This window comes from Chelonia mydas, chromosome 11, assembly GCF_015237465.2.
Source record: "Chelonia mydas isolate rCheMyd1 chromosome 11, rCheMyd1.pri.v2, whole genome shotgun sequence".
NCBI classification, from domain to species: Eukaryota; Metazoa; Chordata; order Testudines; family Cheloniidae; genus Chelonia; species Chelonia mydas.
The window spans coordinates 57687001-57709395 of NC_051251.2; the positions used below are offsets into that span (position 1 = coordinate 57687001).

At 43.7% G+C, this 22395-nt stretch overlaps 1 protein-coding gene across 2 annotated transcripts; it reads left to right on the plus strand.

Moving 5' to 3' along the window:
- The first annotated feature begins 228 nt into the window (after positions 1-228).
- Positions 229-12063, plus strand: MAIP1 (matrix AAA peptidase interacting protein 1). Of its 2 annotated transcripts, XR_006284935.1 has the most exons (6): positions 229-561; positions 4470-4541; positions 6484-6610; positions 8264-8414; positions 9340-9582; positions 10278-12063. XR_006284935.1 is itself a non-coding variant. In XM_037912724.2 (5 exons), exons 1-5 carry the CDS (start codon positions 229-231, stop codon positions 10354-10356), a joined length of 762 nt encoding a protein of 253 aa, XP_037768652.1. In that variant the 3' UTR covers positions 10357-12063. The 2 variants fall into 2 exon arrangements, 1 of the variants encoding a protein (XP_037768652.1); XM_037912724.2 differs by lacking the exon at positions 9340-9582.
- Positions 12064-22395: the final 10332 nt, after the last annotated feature.

Sequence of the window (22395 nt, forward strand, 5' to 3'; positions counted from 1 at the left end):
AGTCTCCAGGGGGAGGGAAGCTCCGTTTGCCCCCGGGCCGGGACCCGATCCTCCGAGGGGTCTCGCCAGCAAGGGGCGCTCGGGGCCTGCCTCCCGCCAGGGAGCGGCCCTTCCGGGCGGGCCGGAACACGCGGGGCGCCCGGCTTGGTCTGGCCCGTTTCCCAGGCAGGCCCCTTTCCCCGCGCACCGAGCGGAGCGGAGCGGCGCGGGGCGGGGCGGCTCGCTAAGATGGCGCTGCCCAGCAGGCTCCGGCGCTGCCCTGGGCCGGTCCGCGCCTTCTCCGCTCATCTCCTGGCGGCGACTGCCAGACCCGGCCGGGCCGAGCTGGAGCCGCGGGGCCCGGCTGCCCTGACCGGCGCCCGGCCCCCCGCGCGCTTCTGCGCCAGCGACGAGCCGAGCCGGCGGCGGGGTCCGCCGGGGGCGGGCGGCGGCCGGAGCGTGGTGGTGGTGGGGATCCCCAACCCCTTCATCTGGGTCCGCACCAGACTCTACTGCTTCCTCATCCGGGCCTACTTCGACCAGGAGTTCAGCGTCGAGGAGTTCACCCAGGGGGCCAAGCAGGTGACTGCGGAGCCGCCGCGTCTCCAACCAATGTGTCGGGGGGGCCGTTACCCCCCCCCCCCGCGTCTGTGTGTGGGGGCCGTTACCCCCCCCCCCGCGTCTGTGTGTGGGGGCCGTTACTCCCCCTCCCCTGCCGCTGTGTCTGTGGGGGCCGTTACTCCCCCTCCCCCGCCGCTGTCTCTGTGGGGCTCTGTAGGAGGGTGGTCCGTTATCCCCCCCTACCCTTGCCTGGGACTCCCCGTGTGCCCCAGTTATGTAGGCGGGGAGGCCTGTTCACCACCTTGACCTGTGTGCGATCATGCAAGGAGCCCTTCCCTACACACACTGTGTATGCAGTGAAACCCCTTACTTCCTTCCTGTCACCTCCATTATGGGGCCCACCCCCACGCTTCCCCTTGGCATACCTGGCCACCCTGGACCTTATCCCTCACTGCTCCCTACCTACTCCCCTCTGCTTCTGCTCTTCCTGCTGAGCTCTCTCTCTTTCCTCCTTTCTCCGCTAAATACTGCTGCCCATTGGCTCTGGGGCCAGATATTTTGTTCAACTGGGATGAACTGTGTGTTCATATTGTCCCAGTAGTGAGACCCCTGTGGGAGGGATATTATTGCTGTGACAGTGACACCATATAAATTGTGGTTTATCCCCTTAAACGAGGAGTCAAAATTTGACAGGCTTTCCTGTGTATTGTAAGTGATTAAAACAGTTGCAAAACATCTGTGAGAGTGATGCAGTATTAGGCATAAATGCAGCACACCATGGTAGGCTCCAGTGTAATTTGGCAACGGAAAAGACAAATAAATTTCAGGCTGTAGAGGCATCTAGTCACAGAGCAGGGAGGCAAGGAGGCCATTCAGTATGATTCTTATTGCAGCAGCACTCTGAATGTTGCTTTCAAGTTCTGGGTAGGGTTGCCAGCCCTCCAGGATTGTCTCCGGGAATTGAAGATTAATTAAATATTACATCATAAAATGAAACCTCCAGGAATATGTCCAACCAAAATTGGAAACCCTAGTTCTAGGTGCCACATTACTGGAACAGTACTGATAAAATGGAGGGTGCTCAGAGCAGAGCAACAGAAACTAGTTTAGCTAAAATGACTGAGAGAATGGGAATTATATATCATTTTGGATCTCTCCTGGTACTTGGTAACATTGATCACTGAGGCTGGATTTAAGGCGTAGTCACATCCGTATTGTTCCAGATCCTGGAATTGCATGATGATAGAATCTCAGTTTTCACACTTAATTTTTTTTTTAATCTTTTTTCTATTTCTTATGGTTGTGAAGAAAACCTTGAAAACATGGGGCCTAAATTTAACTGCTGTCTGCTGATAGCCTGCAACAATAGCTCTGTGAATGTCATGTGCCCACTTTCTCATTATGCTAACTCTGCAACTTGCTTCTCTGAGACCCCCCAGTGACGGCACCTCAGCAGAAGACTTAGATGGGGGTAGCCTTTGCTTCTGCCTCCTTCTTATGGCTCTGTTTGGGTGGTGTCAGGAGGAGCTCCCCACACATCCCTCCACCCATTTAGGTAGGTGGTGGCTGACTACTCCTCCTTCTGGTATGGCATAGGTCAGTGGTTTTCAAACTTTTTTTCTGGCAACCCAGTTGACGAAAATTGTTGATGCCCACGACCCAACGGAGCTGGGGATGAGGGGTTTGGGGTGTGGGAGGGGGCTCTGGGCTGAGGTAGAGGGCTGGGGTGTGGGAGGGGGTCAGGACTCTGGGCTGGGGATGAGGAGTTTGGAGTGCAGGAGGGGGCTCTGGGTTTGGGGGGTGCGCAGGGGATTGGGGTGCGGGACTACCTCGGGTGGCTCCCAGTCAGCTGCGCAGCAGGGGTGCTAAAGCAGGTTTCGTGCCTCTCCTGGCACCGCGGACCATGCTGCGCCCCAGAAAAGGTCCAGCTCTTAGGCGGAGGTACACAAGCGGCTCTGCGCGGCTCTTGCCCACAAGCACCGCTCCCCCTCCAGCTCCCATTGGCCGGTTCTTGGCAAATGGGAGTGTGGAGCCAGTGTTTGGGGCAGGGGTAGTGCTTGGAGCCCCGTGGCCCCCCTGCCTAGGAGCCAGACCTGCTGCTGGCCACTTCTGGGGCGCAGCGAGAAGCCAGGACAAGTAGGGACTAGCCTGCCTTAGCCAGGCAGCACCACCAACGGGACTTTTAATGGCCCGGTTGACGATGCTGACCAGAGCCACCATGACCCAGTGCCTTACATTCTGCAACCCAGTACTGGGTCGTGACCCGCAGTTTGAAAACCATTGGCATAGGTAGTCTCAGGGAGGCTTCATTTCTCCAAACAGGAGAGGTAGTGGCCCCCCACAGATACCTTGTGTCTGTGTTGGGTGGGAGACTGTGACGACCCCTCAAGCAGAGGCAGGGCCATGTGGGGTTTACCTAGGACGTCAGATTGTCTTAATCCAGCTCTGTTGATCACACACTTCTCTCCCACTTTAAAGATGTAGCAACAGTAAAAAGGAAAGCACTGAGATGGGTCCAATCCTTCCTTTCAGGCTGCACCCTGAGTAGTGCTGGACGAATGTTCCTCTGCCATCAGAGTACTTGGTTGTGCAGTTCCACAGAACTCTGTTCTTTCCTCATCCTACTTAACATCTGCATGAAGCCACTGTGTGATGACTCAAGTTCCACAAGCACACAGATGACCCCATATCTCATTTACTTCCAATGCCAACTGAACCATCTCTCAGCTTTCTGGTTGTCTAGCTGAGATCAGCATGTGGATGAAAAACAGTTGGCTGAAGTTGAACCCAAGGAAGATGGATATGTCATCGTAAAGATCTAACTACCACTGTAGCATCACTGTTTTGATTGAGCCTGCTCTCAAGTACTCAAGCTGGTCCATAGCCTCTCTTTTCTACTGAACTCCTTGCTGCTGGATACTTGGATAGCAATGACTGCTAAAAGTGCTTTTTTCTGCATGTACCCCATACTGCTGCAGAATGATTTGTCCACAGTGATTCGTGCCCTTGTGACCTGAAGACTTGACTACTGCATTTCCCTGTATTAGCAGCTCACTGACTGGCCTCAGTTGGTCCAGAATGCAGCACCGTGTTTCCACAGCGAAAAAAAAATCAGCAACAGCACATCACCCTGGTCCGCTGCTCACCGTACTGGCTTTCCCATAGAATACAGGTCATATTCAAGTCTCAGCTTTAAGGCCTGTGGAATTGACCCAAAATATAGATCTCCACTGACAGTTATGTTTTGTAGGAAAAGTGAAGCTGTCATGTATGAAATGGGGAGATGGTTTTCTTGGCAGATGGCCCAAGGCTTTGCCACTTTTCTAGAGGAAGTGAGAACACTCAGACTTTGCTGTTTTCAGAGCAAAGAATAAAACTTGCTACTTCAGCATAGCTTTTCCACGGTCACAATAGAAAGACAGTGTGGGGAAGGCCATTTCCAGCTGCTTCTAGGGAAGGACAGTAGAAACTAGTCTAACTTTATGGGAGGGCAATTATACTATGCCTTTGTTGATGTGTAAAAGGTTGATACTCATGAGTGGTGTGAATACTGAGAAAGCATTCACACCCTTCATGTACGTGTAAGCTGTCGCATTCTAGAATGGAGAGAGATTGTACAGGGTGGTACAAGGGGATAAAGACTAAGAATGGGGAAAGCGTAAGGTAAACATCAGGAAAAAAATCTATTTTGGTCTGGAGTAATTTTGTAAGCAAAGTGGCCATGGTCCCAGTAGATGGATTCCCTAAAACTAGATGGAAGCAGACACTAGAAAATATACTGGAGGCAACAATCCTGCCCTACCCATGTGATGGAACTAGATGATCTAATGAGTCTTTTTCTATATCTAATGTCTGATTCTCTGATTACTGGAAAATGAGCTGACCTGGAGTTAGTGGAATGTTTGCTCATGTATTTTTATGTTTTGCAGGCCTTTGCTCTTGTTTCAAAGCTGCTTTCTCAATGTAAACTTGATCAGATGGAGGAATTTGTATCAAAAGAGGTAAAAGTATTTTATTTCTTTTCTAAAATCTCCAACACAGAATGAAAAATATTTCTCTGTCTCACCCTTTAATCTGCCAGTGGGTTCTCGGTCTTCTAAAGTGAAGTTTAGCTTGTTAATAAACACAAATAGTACCAACTGGGGAAGAACTCCTCAATAAAGATCAGGAGAATGTTAGTCGGAGGACAGACAAGCTTATCTGTAAGGGCATGATCAGTTATTGTATTAAGGAAAATTGTCCAATTGCTCTTACCATTAGGACAATGGAGCAGCTGCCAGAAGAGTCCGGTGAGTCATCAAAAAAGGATTAAAAAATATAATCCATTGCAGAAGAGGGTGGATAACAGGGGCAGACTTGCAAACTTCTATTCACCTGGGGCAAGTGAGTAGAAGTTCCTACTGTGACCACCAGTACCATTCACTGGTGCCAAAACTTTAGGTGAGCAACACAGACCTGCCCAATGGATAATTCATTTCTTGTGCATCCCCCAGTCTTAACTGGTTCCCATCCCATGTAGGTCACATTGCCACTTAGCTACCTAGTCCTAAACTGGAGACCTCGATCTTGCATCATGGCCTCAAGGATATAGCCAAATTGACCAGTTTTAATTGTCAGTGTGAATTTTGAACCACTGGGACTGTTTTCATGGTCACTTCTGGAGAGGGGCGTCTCAGATCCAGAAGAGTCTCATGGGGGAGCTGTTTCATGTGTATGTTTGTGTTACTGTATGCCAGTAGCTTGGGCTGCCTGGTGCCTCTCGTGCCTATGGAAAGAGAACTCTAATACCACTGTGGTGTAATGCCAATGGACTATCTTGCCTCCTGCTTCTGAGTAGAGGTAGCAGTGAAATGTGAGCTTGTTCCTAGTGAGCTCTTTAAAGAGAGCATCTTCCCTTCCTCCTCCCACCCCAAACTCCATGGGTTCAGCAGGTGTTCATAGAAGCTCTACCAGTACTAAAAGGAAGCCACCCACAATCAGAGGAGGGGGAAGAAATGGGGAGCCACTCCACAAAGGAGGAGAAAGGGAAGCAATTATTAGGAGCCATGTGTGACCCAAGGTGGCCCAGCTGAAACTGTGAAACAATTATTGCAGTTACGGCCAGCTAGTAGACTTCTTGTTGTTGATGCCTGGGTTGGTGAACATCATGATGATCTTTTGCAGGTTGGATGGTGCTCAGTGAATGTGGTGTGGAAAATTGTGAACGGGGCCTGGGCTCTGTGTATCCAGGACTTGTTTTAAGACAAATTCAATTTGCCACTATCGCAGTGTGAACAAATTTGGAGGATGGTGTGTAGAGAAAAAAGACAAAGTTCCACTGTCCTGTCTGACCTGTGCGCTGAATGAGGCAACGGTCCAGTGCAATTAATATAGAATTATAGAGACAATTGTAATGTATAAAAGGATAAGGACACTCGCATACCACAGTGATGTGTAGTACAAAACTTAAATATAGATAAGAGGAAGCAGAGAGAAGTTTAAATGGAAGGGGGGGAGCAGAGTTTAGGTTTTGAGGAAAACCTTAACTGATGCTTACTGACTTTGCAATGTTAATGTTCTTCAGATATAGCTTTTTGTGTAGAATTTGGATATTGTGTCTTAATTAGTTTGAGTGTTAACACACATTGCACAGGATACATTTAAGTTAAAGTTACTGTGAGTATTTTCATTCTTTTTCATGTCCTGACTCTTGTGGATTTAAATGTTGTGTTGATGTAACTTTTTACATTTAACCATTCTTCAGACAGAAGGAAATACTATGGGAGATATTTTTTGGCTGAACAGTATTTCTATTTTAATAGACTATCTTACAGCGATGTGGATTAGAAATACTTCAGTATATGTATTGGGGTAATACTGGTTAATACTGGATTGTTATGGAGTTTACAAGATCAGTGGTTTCAATTATCTAGTGAACTGTAGCAACAATTTCTCTAAATTCAGGTACTTCAGGTGTTGGAGGAGAAGCTTTCTTCATTGTCTGAAAACCACAGGAATGCCCTGGCTGCTGACATGGATGAAATAATGTATACAACACCAGGAGATGTTGGTATTTACTACGATGACAGTGGTATGTATAGAATTCTAAAACATTCACCTAGCATAGATAGCGAACCTGTTGTCATGGTTTTGCTTTTTACAGCTTTTCTAGTTACAAAGGTGTTCATGAGTCCTATTTCTCATTCCTAGAAGTAACGTTTAAAGATCTCTCTTTATGTACTTATTTTATCTCACTATAAACTATCATTAGTAGTATGAGTCATTATATCACCTTGATGCCTGTTCAAATTTTTCTTATTCTCCTTCACATGGATTTTATACACTTTCCATTCATTTCTCCCTACTCACTTCTCAGGGAAAAAAAAAAGTCCCCTCACAGGTTACTGTATGCAGAGTGCTAGGCCTTAAAGTGTTGTATGTGCTATAAAAACATAATGACTCCCAACGTGTGTACTCCTGCCCCTTCTCTTATAGATTCTTTTCTTCTTTTGGTCTCTCTCCTTTCTTTTATTCCCCCTCTTCTCCCCACCCTGTGCTCCTGCCAAAAATCTTGCCTTGTGGCAGACATTCTTCTGATGGAGAATGGCTGGATATGACTTTCTTTGGCGCTTGTTAGTGCTGCTGTTTCTGTCAGCCCGAGCCAGAAAGGTGACGTACTGTCTGTCTTTTCCCATGTGGGCTGAGCACTGCCTCTGCAGTGCTCCAAACACCTGCTGGCATAGGAAATGAGGGATCAAATTTAAGACCAATTTTTAAAGTTTATCTGCAAAACCTCTGAATTTTTCTGTCTTCATGTTGCAACTGACTTTGTAATTCGTTCCCCTTCATTGTCTGTGTCCCGTCCTGTCTGTTCCATTCCTACCTATTGCCTCCTGAAAGTTTGCTTCTGTGGTGGTGGTGTGGATGCAGCAGCTGCAGCATGAAATGGACATGGTCTGAGTCACTCTTTACTGCTTTCCTATTGTACCACTAAGTGCTGTATGCTGGAGCAGCAGCATAGGCATAATTTCCCCCCATGCTGGCTGAGCATATTTAGCATAGAGAAGTGGAGGGGAATAATCTCATACCACACTGTGTGACAATTTCTCCACATGGCTCCAGGACACCTTGATAGATATAGAGATATAGATAATATTATTATTATTATTATTTTTTAAACTAGCAACTGTCTGCTTTATTTTGTTAAATGCCAACAATGTGTGCTTGGCTCATTACAAAATACAGCTGAGATGCTTCTTTTTCTGAATCTAACCTTGGTCTCATCCATCCATACCTCTTTATTTCAGGCTATCTAATACGTTGAACTTCTCTTATTCTATTGTTTTAATAATCCTGCTTCTCCACGTCTCATTCCCTGTCACCCTAAGTATCTTTTCAGTCACAACAATGGTCATTCTATAATATGGAATATGCCAGCCTTCCATATAATGTGATCATATATAGTGACAGGAATAACTCCTGCTGACTTACATACCTCTCTATAGAAAGTATGATGTTTTATTTTTACTCCTGCCAAACCTTATGAAGATGGCTTTAGGGTTGAATTACTTTAAGTATCACTTTCTTTTCCTTATTCTTTTGTGCTTCCTCTTAGGCTGTAGCCACTTGCTTCTTTAGAGTTTTAGTAAAATGCTTAGTAGCTTGCAAGTAAAAAATATTAGACTGCTGAGGTATATGCAAAATTCCTGAATGTTGTCTTATGGCTTAGTTTTCTTTCTAACAGGAAGAAAGTTTGTTAGTATCCTGATGCGCTTCTGGTATCTAACTAGCACTGACCTCCCTGATGAGGCTCCAGATGGAACCAAAGTTTTCCAGATTGTATTTGGAGATGAAACTGTGAAAGAAACTAAACGTCTTCTAACAGCAAACTATGAGTAAGTCTCCCTATCTCTTTTTTTCCTTCTGGTTGTATTTATCTTGGCCTTCAGCATAAGAGTTTCCTCATTCAACCCAACTTTTATTCTGGGGAGCAACTCTTGGGGTGTGAGGTTTTTTAAAACAAAATCACCCTAAGGTTGTCACATTACAGCTTTGTTTCTTAACTTCAGACTAATGCTACTACACTCTATGAATCTACTAGCATGTCACAAACTTTCTGATCCCTCCTTATCCCCCCCTTTTTGGAAAGAGGCCCATGTCAGTCTCAGTCCCAGTTTTGTGCACCAAATCAAACAGTGCTGCCAAGCCAATCAGCCTGTTTTGTGCTGTTGCTGTAACACCACCCTCCTGCAAAGGAGTCAGTATTGCAGTTGGCTTGAGAAGATGAAAGATTTAACTGAACGCTTTCTGAAGCTAGTTAGAACAACGCAAACATCATCTGGTGTTTTGAATAGTTCACATGGATCTGATCTAAATCCTCTGAGTGCTCACTGGTCAAGTGGATGTATTTTCATAGGACTGTGCATATAAAACACTGGTTATAAAATGTTCTAATGTCTGAGAGAGAAAAAATATTTGCAGTCTTGGCAAAACGATTGAAAATATTCTTCAAAATTGTAAAAAATGGAGGGGAAATGGCATATTTTTGCCTAAGTTATGATAGGCTGGCTCTCTTCTAAACTCTTTCTCAGAGAGGAGAAACTACACAGCCTCCAGGTCCAGAGAAAATACAAATAAAAACCACTTGAAGAGCACTTATGTTCATCTCTTGACCATATTTATCACATATCTTAGAGTCTTGTCTGTTTTCTTTGAGGGTCCTGACTCCTTGGGGGAAAGCTCGTGAGTTGTCTCAGTTCCAAGTGGCCAGGTGTCCTAATAAATCATCTAAAATTGATACTCTTTCTGGCCTCTCCACAGAGGTCAAGGAACAGATGGGCAGAGAGACTTCAAAGCACCCATCACCCATCAAAGCTAGGTGTCTAGGGATGGTTCTGCCCAGGCCAGGATTGGAACACACTTGAAGGACAATATGGATTACACTGCTGCTGCCCTTGCTGTTCTGTGTGTGATTTAGGCATACAAATGCTGTGTTAACACACTAGAAACTGAAGGCTTCACATAAAATACCTATGAAAAGACCTTACCAACTTGGAAATGCAGGTGCTCAAAGGTTCTAGCATTAAAGGGGGAAAGCTTTTAAAATTTGGGGTGGCTGTTAACATTCTTTCAAGCAACTGTAGAATTCAAATGTGTAGAAGGATTCAATCCTACGCTTAGTTTTTTTGGTATATCTGGTCTAATCTCTAAAAAGATCTACTAACTTTATAATATTCCGTGATTTTTTTTTTTTAATGCCTAAACCAAATATCTCTGGGTAAAAAGTACCTAGTTCATCATATTGATTTGCTGATGCCTCATGGGGAAAAATGAAACCCTTAATTTAGAAACTAATTTTCCTATAGATCATTTTCTAGAATTTTGAGGGTATTAGCATGAAAAAAAATGGGGTACTTAAGACTTCCTCTGCTCTTGTTGTTTTATTCCTCACTTGGCCTGAGCCAAAGCCCAACTGAAGTCAGGAAAGCCTTCCCATTGACGTCAGTAGGCTTTGGATCAGTCTCTTGTTGCAGAAATAGCTTTGATGTCACAGTTCTCCATATGGGGACTGAGCGGTGGCATCTAATGATCTCTTATAAAACACCTGGCTTTCATAAGGTCGAAGGACGAGGGAAGAGAGAGAGAAAATGATAACAGAATAACTAAGGAAAGTATTTTGCCAAGTTTTCTCAATAGCATTAGGAGCCCTTTAAAGGATTACGTGAGTTTTAACAACTTATTTGTGCTGCTTTTCCTAGGTTCCGAAGGGAATTTACACAAGGAGTGAAGGCAGACTGGACTATTACACGGATTGAGCATCCAAAGCTATTAGAATAAATTTCTTGTACAATGACTTTTATGGACCCTTATAAATCCTCTGGCATACCAAGTGTCCAGCTTTTTTGGTCTCCCCACAACGATCTCTTTTAAGGATTAATTTTATATTTTTTAATTCCCAGAATACTTCTGAATTTATCCTAGACAGTATATTTCTCTGAAAGCATAACAATAAAGCCTTTTCCATGAGTCTCTGAAGTTACGAAATACAAATTTAATTTGTAATAGTTATCAGAGACGTTTGCATAGTAATTGGGTTACAGGCCAGAGTTACAGATATATTGATCTGTTACATTCTCAGAAGAAATCTTGGTACTAATAGGATACAATATGTATAAAACAAAAGATGCAGTTTTAACTGGCAACCCTTCTGAATAATACCACTTAATTTATTATGGGTATTTCCCCAAAGATATAATGTACAGTAGTTAAAACAGAATGTTTGAAGGAGGTGGGTACAGTTATATACACTTCCTATCTAGTTTGATGACAGCAATATATTTGCGTAATTCCAGTCTTGAATTGATTAATTGGAAGTCAAGAAAATTAAAACTAGATTCTAAAAAGTGTACGTTCTTGACTCCAGTCTAAGCTGTCACAGACATATAACATTCTACTATGAAAGTGATACAGAAAAATTGTTTTGGTATTCTGATTAAGTAACAAAAGTGACAAAATTCCTTCAGACTGAAGAACCTGGACAGTTCCAAATTTGGGTATTTGGAACAAAACTTAATCCAAAACATGAAACTAAAGTTGAAGCTGGGGCACTGTGTCAAATCAAGCCCTGGCAAACTGGAAGGCTTGCCATCAAAAAAACCAAAAATAATTAAAAACATTGGGGCACTGTGAACCAGAAGCTCTTGAGTTTCACTCTCAACTCTGCCACAGATTTGCATTGTAGCTTGGTTATAATCTGCCTTTAATATCTCTGGGCCGAATTCAACCCTGCTCTAAGTAGCTGTAACTTTCATGGAGTTCAGTAGGAATTCCTGGCAGGAGCATCTGACTTCCTCTGTAAAAGGAGGGGCGCTATTAATCTACCTCACAAGAGGTGTTCTGAGGATTAACTCAGGATACAGCATTTTGAAGGTGTTAAGTGCCAAGTATTATTACTGTATGCAATGTTGTTGTAGCCATGTCTGTCCCAGCATAGGAGAAAGACAAGGTGGCTGAGGTAATATCCTTTATTGGACCAACTTCTCTTGGTGAGAGAGACAAGCTGTCAAGCTTAGACAGAGCTCTTCACCTCTATAGCTCTGTAAACTTGAAAGCTTGTCTGTCACCAACAGAAGTTGGGTCCAATAAAAGATATTACCTCACCCACCTTGTGTTTCAAGTATTCTTACTGTGTGAGTCATAGGTGTTGGAGTTAGAGCACCACAACAATTGTAACATACGTCTTCCTCAGTCAATCTGGGGTTATAAAAAGGATTCATGGCAATAACACGTAGTTAGGATTCATCAACAAGCTGTTTTAACATTCTGGGAGACTAAATGAGAGCAAAATACTTTGGTTGTCAGCCCCCAGATTTTGTACTTGAGAATTCTTGTTGTCTCAACTCTTGAATAATGTTGACCGATAACAGCACTTCCTGTCTTAACGGGAGAAGACCTGAGATTTTGTATTTAAATATATATAGTCAACTTTTATAACTTGGGTGTGAGAAACTTTGAGGCAGATTAAAAACTGTTCATGGCCCTTTAGCCAAAGGGTAATGATGTGGTAAATGGAGTGTATCAAATTTGGATGTCTATCAGACTGGTTCATCTTTCTGTTCAGTCTCATCCTCATGTGAAATGTTAACAGAAGGAATAAACAGCACACTAATGAGGTAGGCAGATGTGCCCTTGGACAGGGTCACTGTTCTATGTGGTGTATGTAATGCAGGGACCAACCAGAGAGGTCAGAATCCTAGGCAGAATATGTAACACAGCAAAATCATCAATGGGTTACCAAAACCTGAAAGGCAGGCAATGCTGAAAGATAGCTGAAGTGATAGCAGTGATTTAAATAACAGTTTGGAATGTTACCATTCTACAAGTAGGTAATGGCTGTAACCACAAAGGGAATAGGATTTGATAGGATGGTAAAAAGCCATTTATGCTGGAGGAAATTAAAAGGCGCATATGTTTGGATATCCAGAAAAATTGTTCTGGGAGGGCACCATTAGCTTGTGCCATGGTCTCCCAAAGAAATGGATCGAAGCCCCATTTCTTGAAACATTATATATGGACAAAATATACTGTTTTACCCTTGCAGTGGAGTGGACTTGGTTCTCTAAGTCTCTTCTCTGGATCTGTCTAATCCATGTTTGGACCATTCACATTGCATAGTGTTAGTAGGGAAATCTCTACCCATAGCGCCCTAGGAAAATGCTATATATCGGGGTGAATTTTTCAACATGTCTGAGAGACCCTTCAAGACCCTGAATATTAAATCTGTAGAGGAATTGCACAGAGGTGGAACTTCAGAAGTGGTGCTTTGGAAGGGACGTCTAGTACAGTGGTCCTCAACCAGGGGTACACAGGCGTCTTCTAGGGGGTACTCAACTCATCTAGATCAGTGTTTCTCAACCTGGGGTTGCAACTCTCAGAGGGGTCATGGGATGGGTTTAGGGAGGTTGCAGGTGCAGGGCTGGCATTACGGGGTGGGAAGCAGGGTAATTGCCCAGGGTCTCATACCACAAGGGACCCTGCGAAGCTAAGTTACATGTAGAGTTCGGGGTGGTGAGATTCAGGCTTCAGCCCTGCCACTCGAAGCTCCGGCTTCAGACAAGGCTGACAAGTGAAAAACAGGCTCAAGTATCACACTTAAATGTAAGTACAATATATTCTAATCGATTTATTGTATAACTATATGGTAAAAATGAGATGTAAGCAATTTTTCCGTAATAGTGTGCTGTGACACTTGTGTATTTTTTTTATGTCTGCTTTTGTAGCAAGTTGTTTTTAACTGAGGTGAAACTTGGGGTACACAGGACAAACCAGACTCCTGAAATGAGTACGCTACTTTGGAAAGGTTGAGAACTACTGTTCTAGCAGTCCCTGGCCTTCTGTTTGTGTGCGACTGGTCAGAAAAGATTTTATCTACAGTAGTGTGACATAAGATATCAAACTTTTTTTGCTGAATCCTCCAGTTTTATGACTTTACATATCAGTGAAAAATGTTCAAAGATGCTCAAAAAGGAAAGAGGCAGACCTTTTGGCAGAATTAAAGGTAAAACAAACCCTGTTTTGTTCGCTGAACTGCTGATTTGGAGTGAGGAAACAACACTGTACTTCTAATTAAAGCATAAGAATACCTAGTGAAGGGTGCTACTTGGAGTTTTACATATCTACAGTCTCATGCTTTCAGAGTTAAGACTGAGCAGGGGTTGAGACTGAGTCTATTGTGGTCACCTAATCAATTCTGTAAAACAGTACAATCCCCATCTGGTTTGGTATCTGTCCTTTCCCTTATTGTAGCAAATCAATTGGGAAGTGCATTCAAATTACTAAGCTTTATGAATTAGAATTAACAAAACTATGTTTAAGCAACGAGTAGAGCCTGTGCAACTAGGTTGGAAAGATGGGTTTATGTTCTAACCCTGGCTCACAAGACGTGCTGATGAGAGGAGGCTGCTCAAAAATATAGCCCCCTTTCCTCCAAATTGGCCTATTCTAAAGGGTCAGTAACTCATCTAGGCAGATTTATGGACTGAAGGCAGGGAAGCCACAAAAAGGTTACAAATCCCATGTGTCCTTTTGTTAATTACAATACATACTCTCTGTGGTTTATGGAGGAAGGGGCACATGCATTCCATTATCCTGGGAGTGAATTTTGTTGACTCTGTCCCACTTGCTACCAGGAAATAACTGCCCCCGTCCTAGTGAGGGTTAATCTTGGATTAGTAAGGCTTTATTTGTATTCTGCTGCCCTTTACTTGTGTGACTTGCTTTGCATAAGCAAAGGCTTGTTGACCATTCAAGTCCAGGGGAAATAAAAGGGAATGTAGGGCACATGGCAACTCATAGGATCAGGCCCCAATTGAACAAGCAATTGGAGACAGTTAACCACAAACTGCATTGTGTCTATCTGCTCCATTTACTTGAGTGACCTGTTAACAAAAGAAAGTTCACATTTGTGTCATGTAACTGGGTGAATGGTGTCGGGTGACCCTAATGCCTTCTTCAGAGCCATTATTATCTATGATTTCATTTATTTTCTCAAGAGCTGCCTAAAGAATGTTAAGTGATTTTTGCTTTGGAAGCCTGTAATAATTCTTCCTAAGCCATCAGTGTTGATCAAGTCAAGGACTCCTGAAGAAATTAGAGAGGCAGACTTGCTGACCTAATGGAGTATAACATCTTGGATTACTGGTCTTGCATATGTGCAGCCAATCCATAGGAAACTATCCATGCAAATAGCTAATTGCTTACATGTAGGAACCTATTTCTAAACCACATGAAGAATCTCAGGACACTGTACTTTAAAAAAGTACAAGAAGCTAGGTTGCATCATGGTTACGTTGCCTGCAAATCTTACGCTTCCCTCAAACCTAAATCCACTCCACTAGTGCAGTGTTTTGGAACATTACAATAGAATAGTGGTGGTGTTTGTTTTTTAATTAAAGGCATTTTCTCCAAGTTTTGAATCTTGGCCAGGACAGAGTTATCTGACTTGCTGTTAAAATCTACTGTGTATGGCAGAAAAGTGCGGCCATAGAGTAATGCTGAAGAAGGGAATTTAAAATGCTGTGGGATTCAGTCATTCTCTCTGTAACATCATTATTCTTTTCCTTATTCCTGAAGTAAGTGACTTTCCACAACACAAGTGAGGAGATGCTAAATTTGTTTTGAACAAAGGTAAGGTTAGAAATTAAAGGAGGGCAGTTGAGAGGCATATTTCCAGCTCCCACTTTAGCAGAGCCGTTTTTCTCTTTTAAGTGGAGGGGTGGAAAAAGGTATCTGTTGTCTTTCATGGCAAGCTGATCTCTGCTGAACAGATAGTTGTGAACAGGCAAGATCTCCAATGTTTGCAATTTTTGATTACAACAGGCAGCCAGGAATGTAGGACCAAAGCAAGTCCTTATATTTGAATGGCTGTTTTGTTTTTCTAAACTTTGTGGGTTTGGTTTGGTTTGTGCATGTGTATGTTTGCTTTTCTTATTGGGAACACAAATAGTTTCTTGGTATTGAAACAGTGATACTATTTGCGCTTCCAGAGGCAAACAAGGCAGGGCTCTTTAGGTTTGTTATTTTGGGTGGTCTGCTGTTTGTTTAGATGGCCTGGGGGATTTTTAGAGGCTCCCATGTCTGTGAAAAAAATTATTATAATTTTTTTTAAATCATAAGATCCATAGACATTAGTGTATATAGGTAGTTGCTACTGAAATGTACCTTTTTATTATTACACTTGTTTCCTCCCCCCCCCCCCATCCCCATTTTGGAAATATGTTGAACAAGAATGTTCCTTAGAAAGCCATAGAATTTAATGTTTTGTAAAAGATTTATATGCTTTTAATCAATATGTTGTGGTGAATGGGTAACACATACAATAGAAGCTTTTTCTTTCCAGGTCACAGATTCAGACAGGTAGTCTGGGTCAGTAGTGATCAAAAGTTATCACCGTAAGACAGCCACACCCATTCAGCCCATGGACTATATGAAATGAGCTGCTGGTCTCAGTCAACTCCTAGTGGACAATTGTCCATGTTATGAAACATCCCATCACCCCTGGCTTCACTAGGTAGTTTTAGTGGAGAGGACAAGGACGAAATGAACTTTTGATGCTAAATTATCTTCCCATCTGTGAAGGTGGTCCTGTCAAAGTTAAGACTCCTTGACAGAGGTGATGGAGGGAATAGTGTGCTGTCACTTCCTGTTGTATGAATAAACTGAAGTCATTTTTCCAGTGCTGAGTATCCAACACCTTATACAAGCACTGAATTTACTCTAAGAATCAAATAAAGGTTTATCACGCCTATTGTTGACGAATAAAGCATCTAAGTACAGAGTTTGACTGTAACCTCTCATGGCTTAGAGCATCCAATACTTGTCCTGGCAGACAGACACATGGCTTTGTGCAGCTTTATTCTGTGCTTCCCACCAAAATGAAAAGGCCATAAAAATTGTGATCCTTTTTTGGGAGGGGGGATTTTAAAAATCTAATCAGTGTGTAGCCTAAACTTATTTGAAGAATGGTGTGATGAGGGTGCCTACACAGGGCCTAAGTAAAGAGAGAGGGCCAATAAACCCTGTGACAGGCTGCACCAGGGGAAGAATCAGGGCTGGTAAGTTTTTAACTGAGGATGAAACTTAGCTGGGCAAAAGGCAGGGTAAGCTGCTACAAAACCAAGAAGTAGTGAGTAAGAAGGGGCCTGTGGTCACACTGTGGGCTTAGAGAGGGAAAGGAGGAAACTAGGAGAATAGAAGTCCTGGGATCCTGACTCTGAGGGGAGGGTGGCAAAAGCACCTGATAGAGGTGAAATAGGAAGCAGCCCAGGGAAACAGCAACAAGATTTGGGACCATGCAGACTGTGGTTGATGGGCATAGGGTCCCTGGGCTGGAACCTGGAGGAGTGGGCAGGCCTGGATTCCCCTATCAGCTACTGGGGAAGTGGCACAGATGAGAAAGTAGAACAGAAGATTGCCTGGGATGCTCATCCACTGGGACTTGGATACACTGGAAGGGGAGGACTATAGTGACCTGGCTGGGGTCACCAAGTCATGAAGAGGGAGTAACTTGACTCCGGAGAGAGAGACGATGAGGAGAGAAAATGAAGGAGGGGGCATCAGACTGGTGGTGAGCTAATCCCAGATGGCCCACAAGGAAGCGCAATAATGGTGAGTAGTGAACCCTGTGACAATTGGATTTACAGCTCTTAACAGATGCCGCCCTGGCAACACTAAAACAAGGGAGCTCTCTGTGTAGTTACAGAACAAATGCAGAATGGTCAGCATCACTAAACTCCCTATGCCTTCTGCCAACTTCCTCAGTTTTGAACTGGAGGAACCTTTTCCTCACCTTCATCCTCCCTCTCTCCGACTTCCATGGCTGGTGTCTTTTTGTCTGTATTTGAGATGGTAACACTGTTAGGGCAGGAACCTAGTTTTTATATTCACCTGCATATCTGCAGCACTACAGAAAAAATTAATGCTCCGGCCTCTGAACCATGTGCAGTTCAGTCTCTGTTTCCATGCATCCCTGAAAACAAGGCTACAGATTTTGGTAGCCACTCTTCACAAAGTGGCCTTTTGTCCACGAATAGCAAACCTGCAATCACACATTCATTTTGGGTAGAGTACCAAAGAGCAGACCGATGGTAACACACCTGAAGTAGATTTGAACTGGTGACCTTGAGGTGAAAGACTCTATTACTATTCTGCTGGGTAATATATTTCTTGGTTCATAGGTTATCTATAGCCATGACATTTGTAGTTGTTCCTCTTGGGATTTTTGGAGGTTTTATTTTTTTTTCTTCATCTGAAACTGCAGTTATACTACTTACCCACAAGCCCTTGTCAGTAAACAGCTGTTTAGCACAGTTTCACTGGGTGAGTCAGTAAATCGTTAAAAATGCTCATTAAAGTTAGCTACACAGAAGTTGTTTATTTGCACATATCCCATTCGCCAGTAGATGTCCTCAGTCACAAAGCTACTGTACCATGGTAGTGCAAGTGTTAGGTAGGACTGGTGAGGAACCAATTTATTGTTATGACTGTATAGGCTTCAAATCAACCCTATTTAAACAGTCTCTGAACTCTCTAGATTTGGCTCTTTAGCGAACCTTTACATACTCACCAGCTTTGGTCCTGGGCTCCTCTGATGCCCCATAACCTTTTCACATGGTATGAAAGTGACAAAAATTCCTAATATTTAAGATCAATTGTAAAAGTAGATTAATTCAAAAGTCTTAATTTCTAACAGTAATAGTGGCAGGCCCTGGTTTATGCTACCATTTGAAATACTGTGGGTTTTTTTTCACATGGCCCTGATCATTTGGGGGTTCTGTCTAAGTTTCCCCACTCTATCTTCAAGGCTGGTTCCAGGTTCATCCTGTCTTCGCTTCAGGTTATATATAGGTCACAATTTTCAAGTCTCCTATATGTTGCTCTCCAGTGATCAGTACTCCGGGTATGGCTATGCTGAAGCTGGGAGTAAGCTTCCCAGCCCAGGTAGATAGATTTGCACTAGCGAGATAGCATGCTAAAAACAGCAGTTTGGACATTGCAGTCTGGGCTTTCAAGCCTAGAGGTCAGGTGGACTTGAGAGCCCCAGCTGCAGCCCAAGCCGCAGAATCCACAGTGTTATTCTTTTAATGCATTAACTCAAGCTTGTCTGTGGTGTACAGATACCTTAAGTCAGTGGTTCTCAGCTAGGGGTACACGTACCCCTGGGGATCCGCAGAGGTCTTCCATGGGGTACATCAACACCATCTAGATATTTGCCTAGTTTTACAACAGACTACATAAAAAGCATTAGCAATGTCAGTACAAACTAAGATTTCATACAGACTACGACTTGTTTATATTGCTCTATATACTATACACTGAAATGTAAGTCCGATATTTATATTCCAGTTGGTTTATTCTATAATTATACGGTAAAAATGAGAAAGTACTCAATTTTTCAGTAATAGTGTGCTGTGACGCTTTTGTATTTTTATTTCTGATTTTGTAAGCAAGTAGTTTTTAAGTGAGGTGAAACGCAGGGGGTACGCAAGACAAATCAGACAAGCCACTGCTCTAGGTCATATGTTCTCGTATTCACAACAATGACTATATTGCTCTTCCTAAATGCGAAGAGTATCATCTTTCCAGTTGAGGACTCAGTTAACTCAGTGTCGACTCCATGTTATGTATCGTTGGTTATCAATGTCCTATAGGGCTCAACCTTTCTCTCCACCTAGCTGTCTCCTGTTGTTTCATATTATTTTATACAGTATCTCCCTGAACAGGGGCCATGCGCATCTATGGCTGTGTAAAAATAACTGTTGCTCTGGCCTCATCTATAGGGTACATTTTAACTGATCCTGAGGGGGGGTGGGTGTGTGTGGGTGAGTGGGGGTGTGTGTGTGTTTCTAGTGTAAGGCCCTGTCAACAGGGAAATTGCTATTGACGTGAATGGGAGCAGACTGGGTCTGTAATTTCTCTACTGACCTTGAAGTCATTCCACCAAAAACACAGATCCAATATTAGACATGCTGTAACACTCTTGGGCTTTCCTTTAAAAACCAGGCTCTTGAGAGCAGGTTTGGTTTTTGCAATACACAAGAACAGAGCAGGCCGGAGACAGCGTAGGGGCAGTAAGGTATGCATGTGATTGGTGCCAGTTGGTGGTGATGGTGTCAGGAGGATACATCTTCACATTTGGAACCCCCCAGTGTCCTTGACTTGCTGCTGCTGTTGGATCACCCAGCTGAAAAGCTGACATTTCAGCAGCAATGCAGCTCTCTGCCTTGAGGAGCTGAGAGATTTAACACATTGGGGAGACAGGTGGTGGTTTTTAATGGAGTTTTTCAGTTAGATTTCATTTTGACCTGTCTGCATCTCTTTAAATGACAAATTGTAACTTTTTTTTTAAAGATTCTGACTTGTACATTGTATATGGGCTTGAGCTGCAAAGATCAGATTCAGAGCCAAACTTTCCCAAAGCTCTCAAAGGTTTTGGTCTGTCCTTGTTCTTATCTTCTTAAAGGCTGAAGTAGTTATTGCATCAGACAGGTATGACGTTAACTTCACAGGCTCACTTGTCAGAATATCGCAGAGAGAGGTTGTTTTTTGTCAGGCTCTGGTAGCCAGAGGGCCTGTGTACTATATAGATACACTTTGTAATAGAACATTGAGAATAAAGCTTTCCTAATGGTTACCAATTCCCTTCTAACCAGAAAAGGAGCCAAGAAAAGAATAGGGGGTCTATTCTGGCCTTTGCTGCAGCCCCTTTACCTTGCTCCAGCAGTGTAAATGGGCTGCAGGGGAATCCTCCTAGTGCACAGGCAGTGTAGAGCAGGCTATGTGCTCCCAATCTGTCCTCTTCGCAGTTGTTGGTATGGAGGCATGGCAGGGGTTAGGCCGTGGGTTGCCGGGGCTGGAGGGGGAGAAGCCAGAGAGCTCTGTGGTCTGTCTATTCTGTGCTGAGTCTGAGCAATACTGAATAAGCCCACTCTGGATACATTGGTTCTAGCCAACTACTATCCAGAGTCAAACCTCCTGATCCTGACAAGCTTAAGACCAACTCCAAGCTCATGTAATTGAAGCTAACATTCTAGTCCTGGCACAATCCTGACTTAGGTCAGGACACCGGATGAAAGCAACTTTAGTGGCACTGACAGATGATCTGCTGTCAATGAATAGCCGGCAGACATCCATTCTCATTCTCCTGCTAATCTCTGCGACATTTGGCACTACTGACCATGGGATACTGCTGTCCTGTCTGAGAGAAGTGGCAGGGGATCAAGGGAACACAGCGACATGGTTTTAGTCCTTCCTAGAGGGATACACCCAGTCCCCAATGAGTAGTGATGGGAAGCTGCACCTCCACCACCACACCCTTCACTTGGGGAGTCCCACAAGGATCAATTTTCTCTCTGGTCCTTTTCAACATCTACATGTAGCTACTAGGTCAGAGGACAGACTCAAGTCCCAGCAATATGCAGATGAGACACAGCTCCCTCTCTCCTTCACCACATAAGACCATGCCACTCGCACCAAGACAGCCAAATGCTTGGACAAGATCATCTCCTGGATGAAGAACAGCTGGCTGAACCCAAACAAGACAGAGGGGTATGCTGGTGGGGAAAGGAAGGCATTTTGAAGAGTGACTGCACTGTTGCTGCAAAATCTCCTTTGGGTGGAGTTACACACCCACAAGTGGCCAATTCAGTCCATAGTTCAGGAGTATTCTGGTATTCCTTGCTGACGCTAAGCTCTTACATTGATAGTATTACTCACAGAAGTTGCTCTAATTTTTGGCTGGCTAGGAGACTTCCACCCATCCTGGTGGAGGAAGACCTGGCCTCAGTTATTCACACCTTTGTCACCTCTCAGCTGGACCACAGCAATGCAATATATCTGGGCATGAAGCCTTCACATCTTACAAAACTCCATCTATTACAGGCTGCTGCAGCACATCTCCTCAGCAACACTGGCTACCACAAGCCCATCTAACCTGACCTTCTCTCTGCACTGGCTTCCCGTACACTGTGGATTTAAATTCAAGGTCTCAGTCCTTATCTTCAAGGTGCTCAATGGCTGGGGCCAGGGTATCTAAAAGAACCTAAAACTCTCAGATGGAGACTGGTTGACAAAGTGAGCTCTCTAGTGTAGCCATAGGCTAGTGTAGACCCAAGTCCTCTACACTGGAGGAGGAGTTCCTACTCCTACTATAAGCTCAGTGTGACTTCTCTTGGGTGCCAGATTGGGCCCTAAATTAGACTAGCATAGAACATGAAGATAACAGACAATGGAAGGGATAGTGAGAATGAGGGTCCATAATAATAATTAATAATGTGAGATTCAGATAGTGAGCAGATCATAGTCCTGCTATTTTAAAATAATAGCCTGGAGTACACTGGAAGGGGAAGACCAGATAGCACAGGAATAGAAGCCAGCAGTGTAAAACAAGGTGAAATAAGTGGATTTTGAAAAGGATTTTTGAATAGCTGCTGCTGTTGGATGTTGTTCTGTATAACTACTGCTCCCTGCTAAAAAACTTAAGGAATTCAAGTTTTGGGGGTTTTTACATTTTTATTAGTACAGCCCCCAACCAAGATCAGGCCCTCATTTATGCTAGGCACCAGACATGTACCTAATAAATGTGTACCTGCCCTATTAAAGTTTACAATCTAAATAGACAAAGGAGAAAATATTATCCCTATTCTACAGATGGGGAACAAAAATCCAGCAAGGAGAGTGGTTCACATGAGAAGTCTATAGTACATTCGGGAATATGAACACGCCTGCATTTTCGCCCAGTGCCTTAATCACAAGACCAGCCTTCCTCTCCTTTAGCAGCTGTCACTGTCCCCACCTCCAGTTTTTACTGTTACTCTTATG